At 37.0% G+C, this 16,541-nt stretch overlaps 1 protein-coding gene across 1 annotated transcript in view; it reads right to left on the bottom strand.

Annotated features, from left to right (window-relative positions):
- The window catches only part of LOC121430596 (guanylate cyclase soluble subunit alpha-2-like), a 142,300-nt gene that overhangs the window by 61,914 nt on the left and 63,845 nt on the right, over positions 1-16,541 (bottom strand). Inside the window, exon 2 of the mRNA XM_041627916.1 lies at positions 557-630. Coding sequence (XP_041483850.1) covers positions 557-630 — 74 coding nt within the window. The remainder of the gene's footprint in view (positions 1-556; positions 631-16,541) is intronic.

Below are 16,541 nucleotides of genomic sequence, written 5' to 3'. Positions count from 1 at the left end.
GCACCTGGCGCCTAGAAGTGCTTGATAGTATAGTGATACAAGTTCAAATTCAAATTCAAACAATTTTGAATTCAATTTCTGACAGAAAAATAATTTTAAAAGTCAGTTTACATTAGAACTGCCAACCTTACGCAACTAAATAAGGGAATCATAATGTAAAAAAATGTCCACTTGATCCCTGACGGTAGACTAAACTTTGGTTCTTTTAACAAAACTTAAAATTTTCACAGAATTGACCAAAACTTATTCAGATCTACAGAGTAAAGAGTAAATGAAGGTCAAGGGAAACAAAATCTAAAATGCCCTTCAGCTTATAGTGTGGTCCCTTCTACTGTTTCCTGTGGAAGCTATACACCAGAAAAATCACGCATTAAATGAAATGAAGACAATTTAATCTTTTAACATACCTACATTATTTTATTACACTTTGTTGTTATAAATAGGCATCCTGGCATATGATAAAGACTTAAGGATTGCTTCAAATCATCGAAATCAGATTTGTATACCATTACTCGAAGTTACAAGTGATGAGGAATTGAAAAGGTTTTAAACTTACAAAAAATCATCGATGATGTCATCTTGACCAAAAGTTGAGAAGACACGACGGAAGGTGAGAGATACGATACCAACCTGTCAGGAAAATAAAAAGAAATGTACCATTCATTAACATATAGCTTCCGGTGGGTTATTGCGTTGTCAGAGTCAAATAAATACATATACAATAACACACAGCTTCCCGTAGGTTATTTTCATATATCATGAAAACATTCGACACTGTTTCGCAAAGCGATATTTAATAATCAAATATATACTGGGTGTAAAAAAAAAATGACAATCCACCCACCCCTTTTCCCGCGAACAATATCAAATTAGTGACCATTTAGACATAACTATCTACTGAAAGAACATCTAATAAGCATTCAAATCGGGGTTTTTTTCATGATTTTTCGGCGATGCATCACTGAACACCATTGTATTAAAAATTTTAAGGTAAAATATTTTACTGTTACCTTTCATCATCATCATCACCATCCTCGTTATTACCCTCATCTTCATCGTCGTCACCATTATCCTCTTCATCATCGTCATCACCAACACCACTGCCATCGCCATCATCATTTTCACCACCCTCGCCATTATTAATATGTTAGACCTCTAAGAATGTAAAATAACATCTTGCCAAAGGGCACCAATAGCACCAATTCGACACTGTTTCGCAAAGCGATTTTTAATAATCAAATATATACCGGGTGTAAAAAAAAATGACAATCCACCCACCCCTTTTCCCGCGAACAATATCAAATTAGTGACCATTTAGACATAACTATCTACTGAAAGAACATCTAATAAGCATTCAAATCGGGGTTTTTTTCATGATTTTTCGGCGATGCATCACTGAACACCATTGTATTAAAAATTTTAAGGTAAAATATTTTACTGTTACCTTTCATCATCATCATCACCATCCTCGTTATTACCCTCATCTTCATCGTCGTCACCATTATCCTCTTCATCATCGTCATCACCAACACCACTGCCATCGCCATCATCATTTTCACCACCCTCGCCATTATTAATATGTTAGACCTCTAAGAATGTAAAATAACATCTTGCCAAAGGGCACCAATAGCAGGGGGAACCAAATCGTAGCAAGACTATACCATAGTAGACAACAATAAATCTGAGTTAAAACTGTGTCAAGATCGGTTGACTTTTCAGCGATGTTATTTATAAAGCATGAGTTAATCAACACCACATCTCTGAAACTAACAGTATGCATTTAAAACAAATACCATTAGTCTGATAAGAAAAAGAAAAGAGGTACAGATTTTCTCAAGTTCAACCATTTGCTGTATTGGAATACAATGTACATGGAATGACTTGCTAGTCACTCTAGCTTCCATGCCTGAATTCAATAATGGTAAGAGAGTTATCTTCTCGATCTGCAAGCTAGAGGGCTTCCTGGCCATCTCAAAGGAAAGCCTAGATGAGAAACGATTAAGACGGCGAGCCGCAAAAGGACTAAAAATAACCCCCGCGGCCTTGAAAAATTCTGTTGAAAATGCATAATTTGAGCAGACAGCTGGCGCGAGGTTTGCACATTAAAGTTTGGAGTGAAATTCACCTTTTAAGTGCGCAAGGCTAGATATGAATTTCATGAGCTTCCTCAACACACCTGCTAACGCTGTGCTCAGGAATGTATATAGACACACACATCAACAAGATCATCCCTAATATGACAGTGTGTACATCTTGATCTTTGATGTGTTCGGCGTTTATTTGAAATGTTATCGGGAATTCCTCCCGAGATTCACTCGATGTAATTCTTCTAAGATCACGTATTTGGATTCAGTATTAGTGATCAAACATTCATCAATCATTTACCGGATTCAATTAAATTCAATTAAAAAAATCCTAAGGAATTAAGGTATCGGATAATAATAATAATATGTCCATTTATATAGCGCAGTTACCATGTGCATATACTCAACTGCGCTTCGATACTTGGTATCATAATTATTATTATCCCGGCTGTAGCCGAGCCGCCATATTAATAGGCGCTAAAGCGTTCAAGAAAAAAATCCTACCGGGTACCCATTCACCTCACCTCACCTGGGTCGAGTGCAGCACAATGTGGATAAATTTCTTGCCGATGGAAATTACGCCGTGAATAAAATCAAAATCAATCTGTTCGATCATAACCTATTGCACTCAATTACATTCTGACTAGGGCAGTATTATAAGTTTTGCCATCTATATACTTACAATTTTAAAGCATTCTAGTAAGCGGATTAGCACGTGAGTATCAGTATTCATTTCAGTAGGTTCGCTTTCTTTCTTGTTAATTGAAGTCTAAAATGCAGCAGGTTTCAATACTGCTTTCATTTCAAATAATTCATTACTATAGCAATACGCAGGGAGGGGAACTGGATTAGAATAGACAGGGACTTTGCCAGAGTTATTTCAAAGAGAGAGCAATGTGATTTCAAAGTGTGACCATTTTAATCTCAAAATGAAAATTTGTGTATGATTATATAAGCACGTCCATTTTCAACACTCTTCCTGCTTCAGTTTTCTTTCCATTAACGATCATTTGAATAAAAGAGGTGGTAGCACCATCCCTTGTGGCACCCCTGGGCGGTAGACGTACACCGTGTTACACACTTGAAATCGGTAATGCACATCAACCATTGTCATTCGCCAGACTCAACTAGCAGACCGGAGGATCTACGTTCATTACTTGGATCAACCTATGGTCTACCCAAAGTAGGTTCATGGTCTACCAGAGCCTACGCGATAACTTGATTACTATATTATATCATTGGCCCAGACAATGGTGTTAATAGTCGAACAGTGTTACCGCATCAAAGCCCAACCACACGTTTTATATCAATTGGTATTAGTGGTTATTCAACCACCAATCATTAAAAGCACACCTACATCTCTCGAACGATTGCATTCGAATGACCACTACCGTATTCATGGCATTCTCACATCAGCCCAGGGGAGTATTTCGCGGAACAAACCAGATTTCCATCGACAACTGTTATAAGCTACTGAAATCCTTGCATCTGATTGGCTCATAACAAATTAGTCAGGGAGAATCACTGACCATCTCCTTTATGAAATACTCCCCTGGAGATTATCTCGATGATTAGGTGATGCGGTTTTACTCTTGAGAGATTTTATGTACATTAATGCCTCTACTCATTCAATTTTTCACCGATTTAAAGGAGAGGTGTATAATGTTACAAGAACACTCTGGGATATCCCCTGTTTACTGGAATTGAAAGAGATGCATTATGAAGCGTGACAGCGGGGTGATTCGATATCCTGAGGTAAGAGTTGGGAGGTTTGGATTGCATCACAAAAAGTGAGATCGGCATGGTGGCTGAATAAATGTCTCTATTAAAAATAGACCTAGTTTTTGACATCACTCTTGGTGTTCGCCGTGCCTCGGATAATAGGAATACCCAATGTTTATCAGGAAAACGAACTCTCATTCCAAAACGACACTCCCTACAGTGTTGGCTTCTGAATATAGATAGATAATGCAATATATACATATTACATGCACCACAATCATAGAATAATAAGAATGTGGTGACATGGTGAGTATAATTTTGTCCCTAACAATACCAGCTCTGATATCTTGAAACGACACAGTTATAACATTCATATTGTACATAATAACCTATTACATAATAAACCAAGACATGGTACACTGGACAATTTCACGCAGCTATAGTAATAATAAAAAAAAAATCTTAAACCTCAAGGTTAAGTTTCGAAAATCGACGGTTCAACATTTGAAACATGCATAAATTACCACTAATAATAGATTTTAGTTACAGATTAGACAATAGACTATATGAGAAAACTAACAGAGGAGTATAATTGACCGACTGCTTGTAAACTCAATGAGTATGAATGCTGTTAACGTACATTAAAAGAGGCAAATATTCCAATAACTTGGGAGAGACAGAGTATTGATACGATTCACGAGATGACCAGGATAGGGGTGTAGAGGCAGGTCACAGCTGGTTGTGCCATTTGGTATCGCATACCGCATCTCTCCGGGAGACCAGGGACTGTTTCACGAAGACTTGAGTCTGGCAAGAACCGTACATGTTAGCACTTTGAATCTGCCTTTAAGTCAGACTTACGTCTTATGTGAAACGCACCGGGGTCAGCGACTGGCACATTTTCAACAACATTTTGCCTCTTTACTATTCTCAGTGGAAAGATAGCTTGAATAGTGGGCTAAACACATTTCATATTTTTAAAAGAAATATCAAGATTTAGAATAGAATATCCTTGCAATGGCACTCGTTGTTTAAAACCTTTCTAAATAAGTGTGTGAACTAATTCACGATGAAAATGTGTAATTTCATATATCACATTCAAAATAACAGCAGAAAGATTAATTTACTAACCATCTTTTCCTTCACATTTCTCTGACCATGGTATATAACAAACCATGTAATAAATTGATCCAGTAAGACCAGTACCAGGACCAGTTTGACCAGTTCGAGGACCAGCCCGACAAGTACAAAATACCAGTAAAGACCAGCTTGAAAACCAGTGAGACCCGTATAAAATTCCAGTGATTCTAGACCAGTTTAATTTTAACTGGATCAGTATGACCAGTTAGACCAGTAAACCGATGTTCCAATTTCCAGAGTTACCAGTTGAAATTCTACTGGTCTATTAAACTGGTCCACTGGAACTGGAATTTCCTTCTGGGTAATCACTCTAACAAAATGCAGCTGATATTGTATAATAGCGGATCAGATTATTTGGGACACTTTTTTAAGGTGAACAATTTGGTGTGTGGCAATCAATGAATTTGAGGCTGAAATCAATACGGCTATGGTACAAGAAATGGACAGTTACCGTGTTATGATCAATAACAGCCATAAGAAAAGAGAACAGGTTCATATCTTAGGTAGACAGTCATAAAAGTGAAAACATGGCAATGCAATGCAATGAAATTAAACATTTCAAAATCAATCTTCATGAAACTTTGAACAAAAACATGTTCAGAAACCACATTTTAAACAAATAGGTCAGCTTAGAAATATAATGTTGTTTATATTAAATTAATCCTAATTAATCTTAATTCAAGTATACTGTTGTATGAAGGTGAATAGTGGACTCTACATATATATATAGAAACAGGCAAAATTTAAACCAAAACGTTTGACTCAATATAGTGTTAAAAAATTAACATTTCTGTTTCTGCTAATATATTTTATTCAATGTTAAATCGGATGCATGTTTTATGAGTAAATCTTAACGCAACATGTACACGGTTTTGTATCATTCTACGTAAAAGACATAAGTTTACGGTGTTCCCTTCAAGAAATAAGATACCTATGCATATAAACTTAGCAGCATTAAAGGAATCCAAGGTAAGTATAGATAGAACAAACAAATTTTAATCAAAACGCAATTTCTGGATGAATGCTCCATATACACACAATCGAGTAAACCTATGATGAATTTAATGCAAGATATATGTGATTATGAAAAAATACCCCCCCCCCTTCTGTTCGTGTGGGATATAAACCGGAATATAGAGGAAGAGTGCAAGGTGGCCCGAGTTCCCCAGGTAATAAGCTTGTGATAAGTCACTGAATATTTCATGAACCAATGGCATCCTACGGCTTCCATGAATGAAAATTGTACCATTACCAAGGCTCTGCCAAACTTACGCAAAACACGCAATTTATTCTGCTAGCTCAGAAACACGCATCAATATCCCCAACGGCCTTTGTATCTGTTAACAAATCGTTCTGACAAAATCCTGTGTCATTTCGAGAAAAGCCACTGTTGTAATATGATCAATGGAATTCATTTGCAGCAATTTGCGGGAGTGTATTTGCATTTCGAAATCATGCAAATACAATGGGCTGGGTTACGTCGGCATTTCGGAAACAAATGGATGCGTTGTGGATACTGAGTGATTATAAGGCACACAGCGTGTGTCTATTTGAAGAATTTATCGTTGCGTTTTCATTTTGATGTGTAACAGTATTATGTCAACACATCGATAGATCTTATTTATATTCTTTTTCTATGGACAAAATGACAGATCACGGGTGTCTTAATGGGTGTCATAATGTAGACAAAAAATCGTTACTATTTTTGTAATTTTATTTTTTGGAGTAATTATTGCAGTTTATGCATAGCATTAGTATTTCTAGTATCACTACATTTAATTAGTATCACTACAACGTCCAATGTGTTTTCAACAGGAATGAAGATACTGCAAAGCTATTTAAACATCTTACGGTGGAAAGGACATGCATCAGGTAGCCAAGGGTAAAATGACTAAAACGATTGAAGTAAATTTTGGGTTACTTGCTGCAAGACTTCCCATCGTTGATTTTTACAGTAAACTGAAAACAAGGTGGAACTCTGAATTATTTGAGAATTCATGGTATTTTTATCTGAAAATTATGTCCCCAATAACTAAGAGGTCGCACATAATCACCTCATCAAAAGGGGATTATCCACCGATATTTTGCTGAACCACATGTACGGAGTTTTGCTCTTTGGTAGCCGCTAGAAAAAAAACAATCTAACTTTCCTCAAAGAATGAACAAATTTCATTATTGTTCCTTCGAAACTCATTTTGTTAACTCACATTCTTACACAGTTTCAGAAACAGTTTACTTTTGCTGTCAAATATGGATCATAAACACGGATTTGATGATCGACAGGTTTCCATTAAAAACGGATAAGGGGGTTACGGAAAATCCATAGTGATTCTTAAATTAATTGTATACTTATTGCTATGATTAACTTATCAGCATCTATTCTAATGTGATTTCTGTGTGTTTGTGGGTGGATTGAGGTTACTAGATAATGAAGGTACTGAATGACTTGAAAACAGTTGAAGTCAAAATGCTCCCAAATTAGTCCAAGGCATACAAATAATATCACCACCTAGGTTTTTACTTAATACCAATAACCTCTCACAGGAGCTTAATGGGGTTAAATAATACACTTTTCATCTTGATATGTAATATTTATGAATAAAATATCATAGCATTGCTTTACCATCATTCGCTAGATATCAATGTGTCTGCATTGTTCGATCATTTAGTGCTGCAAAACATGGCTTATTCGAATAACGCTAAAAGCTAACTTCCCCTTTAAGAAACGAGTAAAACGAAAACAACAATAACTGAATAGCGGTGTTCATCCCCCCGGTCCCATCGTACCGTCTGGAAATGACAAAGTCAATTTGTGTAATGATGATCCCAACATGACGACCCAGATACCCGCGTGTTCACGAACAGCAGTTTTGCAACGCGGCGACACCGAGCAATAATACCATCAACTCCTATAGTACAACAGTGTCGAAAATGAGTTCACAACGCGCGGTGTCAAAAAAGAACAAGCCAAAAACAAAAAAAATAACACACACCGTAACTTAGTATTCCTCAACGTCACGCCTGCTCGCCCTTTCTGTTATTACTTTCCTGGCTTCGTTCTAACCAAAAGGTCAAAATCTTCCAATATAGCTTGCTTACGAAGCAATAACGTGTGCATGCCAAAGACCGGCATCATATCTAATATTTTGCCTATAAGAGACAAGCAAGGAAAGAAGTACATGAACTGCCCAAGAAAGAAGTCATAGCCCCGCTGTTTATGTCTAGCCCAGTGAAGAATATTAATAATGTTGCTTGCATGTGGTATCATGTCTTGGCTTCTCATTCACAAGCTGTTTGTTTATTTCGATTCAGGTTCAATTTGCAATCATCTGAAAATATAAATTGGATAAAGCCTCCTTATTTCTCCAAGCATGATTTTAATGTCATGTTTGCTCGGGGAAATAATATGCGTCGTCCACTCATGGTCTTCTCCAAAATACGTATCGTATTACGCATGAAATAATGTATCTTATGAATCTGCCAACACACACACTGATTAAAAAAATGAGAAGTGAAAATCGAGTGCATTGCAATGCAATGTGTACAAAATATTTTGTTTTTAGATAAACAATAACAGATTTCTTGTCTGTTCCTAGAGTACCAATTCGCGTACTCGATTTCCATTGGATACCCAAGCACTAGCTCCAATGCCGACTATTAAGGTATTCAAAAGCGTTGGTCAATTAATGCTTACAAAAAGGCTTTTGATATTCCTACCGAGTACCGATTTCTAATACGGGAATGAAAAAGAAAATAAGATATGTGCCCTAAATGCTCGGGGATGGTGGTGCCATCAATTCCACCCATTCCATGATCGCCTCAACACGACACCTCTACATTCATGCTAAGTCACACACAAACGAAACAGAGCCCTGTCCGATCAAAGATATTAAGTGATGCCCAATGACATACTTCCGGTCGGTTCGAGTCAGTCGCCGGTGTGAAGGCTGCATAAGACCCGGTTACTCGATCGGTTACTCGATTCCTTTTCGTGTAAACCATTGCTGATGATACTGGAAGTGGCTCCTCTTGCCATGAGGCCGGGAACATTATTCCTCTTGGCCCACTTCAGACAAATTCCAGACGTAAACAACATAAAGCTTTTAGATTCTAAGAAAAAAAAATGTGGTTTCAAATCATGTCTCGTTTTCTTCGGGTTCGTAAACTCACCCTCGCACGTTCTTTTGCTTTTTCGATGTGTTGAGAGAATAGAATGGGATATGAAATCTCTGTGCATCTAGATGATTATCTTACCTTATACGTCATAGTCCATTTTTACACCCAAACTAAGTCTAGCTTTAATGTTAGATGGGAGTTGGAGATCAGCAGGAAGTTTTGCCACGTAGACTTTTTTTAACTCTTTTTTTTTACTTCTTTACTTTACTTTTTTCTCAGATATCGAGAAGTTATTTTTTTCCTTTTATTCACGATATGAGAAGAGGTCCTTCGTCACAGCACAGCAATCTAGTTTTCTCCATTTCTGCTGTTATATCGTTGAGTGAGAAACTCGTGAGTTCTAGAACACGACAAGGAGTTGTATTTACACAGAGCGGCCTCTTCGCTGTTCTGTTAATGTAATGGCAAACAGCCTACCAAGTTTGTCGAGGAGAGCATGTCTTGAAGCCGTGTTAGGAAAACCGGCACTTGCCGAAACTAATGTTGCTTTTCGGGAGGGACCGCCTGGGGGAAGAACCCGAGTCAACAGTACTAGATCTTATGTGCCGCGACTGTTGACCGGCTTCTTAGACCTAGTAATCGGGTCATAATATATGAGGAATGTTGGGAGACAGAACTAAAAAATAAGAAGCGGAAGCGAGAAAGAGAGAGAAGATAAAAAGAAAGCGAAGATGATCATGGCCCTTTTCCGCACTCAATATTTCTACATGTATCTCGATTTCCTTCTCCGTTCTTTTATATCTTTTTTTTCCGGCATTGCCCTTTTCTGTTTTAAAACCATCGCGTTTCTCCCTTATCTTACCCTGACCTTCGCTGAAACTGGAATACGTGTGAAATTCGAAATGGAGTCTGGCCCCATCCCATCTACAATGTTTGTTGGAACACTTAAAAGCAAGTCACGTGACATCTTCATGCATCGTTTCAGTCGGCAATTCTCTCTCACCTACCTTTCCCCGCCCCCTGGCGATATTTTTCGCAAGCGTTTTTAAACATCATCCAAACCTGTTGTGGTCATGACGATTCTTCTATCTGTCGAGTCCGTAAATGTATGATACATTACCAAAACAAAAGATCAGTTTGCATACTGCATCATTTCGATGTTTGTTTAGGATTGGTTCTTCAGTTAAGGAGATCGAGAAGAATGTACTTGACATTTAAACAGAGGAATAATGTTTCAAAACTAAAACAAGGGATACACCAATAATTTGAATGCGACATAAAAACTTTTGAGAAAAAAAGTAAGAAAATTAATGGCGTATATAGAATAATCGAGGTCTGGTGGCCACGGCACTTGAGAGTAGATCATAATGATTCAAGATTCGAATCAGTATACAATGAACCTTCGCTTAAAGGGTATGTTGGGTAAAGCAAATACCCCTTTGGGTAGATATGCAACAATGCAACTGTAAGAATGGCACCTGGCTCAAATATTACAGGGGGAGGAATGCACCTAAATGTGTAGATCACTTGTAAATAGAATGTTCAATATGACCCAAATGCAATGCAATAATTGCAATATGGAGTTCTTCAAAGCCTTTTTATGATGGTTATGTCCTAACAATGAGGGTACGATTTGAATTCATTTTCTTAACATCACCTATTCAAGCGAACCTGGAATATTCTTCAGGATGATTCGTTTCGGACTGCTTCTTTTAGAAATTAAAGCAGTACACATGGTTGTGACACTACAGATGGCCCTGTAAAAGTTACTTGGCAGATATAAGTCTGATTTTTGAAGTGAAGTATAACTTAGGCCATGGTCTAACTATGTACTAAATGTCCAAAATGTTGTTTACATTATATGCTCATATGTGATCCATGCTTTCATGATTAGAAAAAAAAAATTACCATACAGTTATGAATTATTTGTGTGTATTATGACCTAATAACATTCCACCTGTTAACGTGCTATTTAAGAGTTGTGTAACATCTGGCTCTCCTTAGTTAAAAACCACAACTTTAGATCAGAGTTTGAATTAAAAACGAGATCAGAATACGGGCCTAAGTGTAAGAATAATAGTATTCAAAGTGGTCTGAAATCATCTGAATAATCTCAAGGTTAGGGTGTTTTGACGGAGCAAATGCCATACAATCTCATCTCTTCTCTCATCACCTACTCCTCCCTTCATGCCGTACCTCATCTCTAAACCGAGTCTTTTTTTCTAGACCCCTGTATAGCTTTGATGGATGAATGCTTTACGCGGGTTTCCCCGGACGGAATCTGTCTTAGGGTCCAGGAGTGATCGGTGCAATAACGAGTGACTTACTTTCTAACATCTGTCCATCAGTTTCCCAAATCAATTCGATATGTAACCTGTCAAGAGCTGCTAGTACATATAGGTTTTCTCAAGGTTACCTCGTCCTCCCTCTCCTAGTGGGCGTTGTAAGATTTTTTGGGGGGAGGGGGTGGAATAAACTCCCGGTAGGCTTATACGATTCCAGTGTCCATGTGGTCAACATGGGGTCAGTATTTTTTTTTTATTAAAAAGTTTTTATTTGTCAACAACTTCAATTCATATACAGAATACAATACATTCATCTAATACGATATCTTATATTACAAATTGAAAACTCATATAATTAACACTGTATATTTTCTCTTTTTTTCCAATCTCAACGTACTCATTTTTTTTTTCTAGTGTCAAATATTCACAGCAAATACACAAAATCAATCATTAATACAACCTAGTCGAATTGAAGCCATTAACAAGATAATATTTGCAATCGATTACAACTATTTGCTTCTAGATTACTACTGATATTTTAACTGTAACTATTGCTAATTGATTTTTTACCGCTTGTTTCAAAGAAGTCGATCACCCATTATGTGCGAATATACAATGAATTGTCAGACTTATGATTTATTTTGGGAACAGAAAATAACTTGCAATTGTTGCAGGTTTCTTGCAACGCCCCATTAGTGGGTGTTGTAAAATGAATTTTGCAATCAATTGTTACTGTCTGTTATTTTCAATTTTACGATTGATATATCAATTATATCAGTACCAAATCGGTTTCTATTTTTTATTGCAAGATGCAGGTAAACAATCAAATGCAAATAACTGCAAGACATGTGATCAATTTTGGGAACCAAAATGAACTTGCAATTAATGGCAAGTTGCTCGCAAAATCTTATTAGATTTTTTTTAAATCTCCCGTTTTCAGCACAGCTAAATTTGATAGCTTGCTTGACGGCGAGGTTTGCCCAAACATTTGAATAAAGAAAAAAAATCCAAATTTCACAATCATTGTATATCTAAAATAAGAAAGTTATTGGTTTCACTTTAATCCATGAAGCCATATATATAGAATTGTAAGAGTTAATGTCACACACTTGATATTTTATTTTCTAATTGTAGATCTGTGATTGATTCAACGTGAGTCACAATCATGAAAATTTCAAATATCCAAGGATGAATCAAACCGTATTTTACTTTATAGGAGAGAAATTGAAATTACTATTGTACTTGTTTCTTAAATTGAATAGATACATCGGAATGGACTCGATAAATTCAAGGTTTTATTTAAAAGGGTTTTCTTCATAAAACTCTACTGCTTTATTTACATATGCATTACCTTCAAGCTAATAACATGCTCTTTCCAAATACACTTCCAAATACACTTCCAAAAACAAGGAAATAATCAGTTCATGGTTAAGAGTCACTTTAGTCTAACCGTCATTGGAAGGGGGAAAGAATAATCTCACAACTGTACCCGATTTCAATGTAATGTTAAAAACAATTTTATTATTAAGAAAGATGAGCTTACATACTCTACATGATTACGAAGCAAGACAAAGCGGATGCATTTTAGACGAACAACTTCCTGGGACTCCTGTGGGCCCTTCATTTTTTTTTTCATTTTTCTTGACCTTTCCTGACCTTACCTCTTTCATCTGATACCCGGTAGTGTTGTTCTAATAGCGGTTCCAAAGTGAACACGAATTTCAAATTAAATTTCATAAAGCGATACCATGAATACGTCAATTAAGCTATAACGATTGTAATGCCTGTCATATGAGCGTGAAGCAGCAAGCCGGGTATCGTCATAATTATATTTTTCGAAACATTAATATGTTCAATTTCTTCCTCGAATCTTAGATAAATTAAGTGCTTATTTTTCGTTTTCTCCTCCTCCCCCTAATGTCTCTCTTAGATTTCTTGTTGTTCAGCGTCACCTTGAAGATCAGGATAAGCATCAAGTCAAGGATTCACTCCGAGACGCGTCTTACGGCGCGGTCAATGAATAGGGGTCATTATATATTCAAAAAGAGACAGTGAGATGCTATCAAATTTAGCCTCAAGACACGACTGATCCTCGGCCATAAATGATTGCGAGTTCTTAAGATTAGAGATGCCTGGGACTCCCAACAGATTCAGTTAATCAGTTTGGGGAGTTCTTCTAAATTGCCTGATCAGTCAAAAGCGGTATTAATGGCTCGGGATACAACACTTGCTATCATCGCACAGGCATAATATCCCACCCGGATGTCAACGCATCACGGTTTTCTGATCAGGCTACACTTAAAAGCTACAAAATTGTGGCACCGTATTGGAATTTGAATTTTCCTATGGATAACAAAATGACTGATTATGTTGAAAGTTGCAGTAATGGCTCAGAAACCACGCTTGTCGTATTCGCACGTGTATCTTAAAAAGGTATAAATATAGCGGGACCTTATCAGCATCTATTTCAATAACAATTCAAAACACACTTTAATAAGCTAGTAAATACTGAATTTTGGTTTGATATCTCAAATGTTACATACATCTCCAGTAGTTGTAAATGTTCCAGGTCCGTACAAACAATAATTTCAATACCGATTAAAAGCCCCTGTCCTTAGTTACTAAAATGTGGCAGTTGATCGGGTATAGACAATATTTCCCTGCTTAATGCAAGTAAACAACATTATATTATCGCTAGCGTATCTCCGGTAGATGTGAACGTATCAGGTCCGTACAAACAATAATATCAAAACTTAATGAAAAGACACTGTTGCAAGCTACCGAAAAGTCCGAAATTACAGTATTCCATTGGTCATTAGATCTGCCGTACAATTTAAACGTTTCCACATATCTCAAGTAGATGTGAACGCACTAAATCCATATATGCAAAACTTTGTTTCACACAGAGACTGAAAGCTTCTGAGCAGGCTACCAAGACCCCTTCCATACAAGTTTTAAAAGCCAGTTGCTGTTATGAGCTACTGATAGACTGCATCCTATTTGGTAATAGTGATTTTGGTAATGAGTCAAGACAGATCATTACATGCGTACATACATCTAGGGTAGATATAAACATATCAGGATCCCATTCAATGGATATTAGGTCAATAACACGTTAGATAGTAAGCTACTGATAGGCAGCATCCAATCGGCTAATGGTAATTTTCGTTTTATATACATATTATGAGTGAAGAGACACCTGGAAATCGTCACATGCGTATATACATCTACAGAAGATGTGAACGTATCAGGGTCACTTTCCCTAAATGTTAGTTTGATAACACGTTTCAAGGTACTGCATTAAGCTACTGATAGGCAGCATCCGATTGGCATATGGTAATTTTCAAAATTTTCATATTATCAAGGGACAATACCGGGCCATCGTCACATGCATATGGTAATTTTCAAAATATTCATATTATCAAGGGACAATACCGGGCCATCGTCACATGCATGTGGTAATTTTCAAAATATTCATAATATCAAGGGACAATACCGGGCCATCGTCACATGCATGAGGTAATTTTCTAAATATTCATAATATCAAGGGACAATACCGGGCCATCGTCACATGCATATATACATCTACAGGAGATGTGTGAATGTATCAGGGTCATTTTCCAAAAAATTAGTTCGATAACAAGTTACAAGGAACTGTTGTAAGCTACTGATAAGCTGCATCCAATTGGTCAATGGTGGTTTTCATATTTTTATATTCTGAATCAAGAACAACACAAGTCATCATCTCATGCGTATACACATCTATACTGCCTCACTTTGGCAAAAGGAAGTGACACATCACTCAAATCTGAGTTATTATTGTCTCTGATAAACTCTCTGTATGTGGCATGTTCAGGCAAAATTTGAGAAGAAATGATCGCTCTATGGAAAGATATTTAAGAAAATATGGTGTTGAATTGCATTGACGCCCATGTAAATGATGATACTTTCGTAACTTGCTACCTTTTGCCAAAGTACGGAAGTAGTAGACGTAAGCGTATCAGGAGCCTATTCATGAATGTAAGTTCAATAATGAGATTTAAGCTATACACGGTGATAAGCTTGTGGAATGCGATTTTTCATAGGCTGAAAACAATTTTGTCAAACGAAATCGCGGATCAGCAAAGTATACTAGATATATCTACAGTAGATGCTGACGTATCATGAAAAAAGCAAAAAGGGTCATTGTCAAGTCATAACATAATTTTGATAAGTCAACATAGAAATGAATGAAATACTAGCATCTGAAAATGGCATTGCTGTGGTTCGACCAAAAAATACAGTACTACTCGAACTCCGCACTGAATGCCCAATTATTTTCGGACGAATGTTTTTTTTCTCACATATTTCTGTTCCAATAAAAGTCGAATTTGAATTCTGCAATATTGCAATGTATTTGAAATTAGACCAAAGGAAGGAAGTAAGAAAAAAAAGAGAAAGCTACTTAGACTTCAATCAGCGAAAAAAACTTTTCCTTCAGAATACGTAATACAGACACACACATCCACCACACACACACATCCGCACTAGAACACACGTATACGCGCTGTAAATATGCCAAAGAAGCTTTTGCTGGTGTTTTTAGCCTTGAGATGCCTTCAGTTTATGTACGGATTGTAGATATATGTTCATTATATCTACACATTCCTACATAAACCGTATTCATTTGCCAAATGGCAACGAGCCCACACAATCGTCTCTGGGTGAAAGTGCCTTTTTCGAATTTAGCTCCGGTTTTTAAAGTGAACAAACTGGAAAGATGCCACTCGTGACCCCAGTCCTGTATCCTTCGTCACTTTGGATGTATCTCACTGCTTAGTAGAGCAATCTCTTTGTGCTACAGGCACACCAACGAAACAGACTCCTTAACGACCAAAGGCAGGCCATTCGAACAGCTTTGATAGGTGCAGAGACGATTTCGCTGGTATGACTGCATCATGACAGACCAAGGATGAATGATAGTTTACACCCCAGATAAAACGAATACCTTGGCCTATAGGAGTCTACGCTCGGCATTAGGTTGTTAAGTGCTGGCAATAATCCGAGTATCGCGAGTACAATTGGCGGCCGAAAATCCCTGGAATACCTCCGCTATGATTTATAATCCTCCCTGGGAAAGGAATCATTATACTACCAACTCTGGCTGTACATGCAATGGAATGCAAAAAGGATAGAATATGGAAGGGGATAAACT

This window comes from Lytechinus variegatus, chromosome 1, assembly GCF_018143015.1.
Source record: "Lytechinus variegatus isolate NC3 chromosome 1, Lvar_3.0, whole genome shotgun sequence".
In the NCBI taxonomy this organism is placed as follows: Eukaryota; Metazoa; Echinodermata; class Echinoidea; order Temnopleuroida; family Toxopneustidae; genus Lytechinus; species Lytechinus variegatus.
The sequence above is the reverse complement of the archived record's forward strand: the minus strand, read 5'-3'. Positions and strand labels throughout refer to the sequence as shown.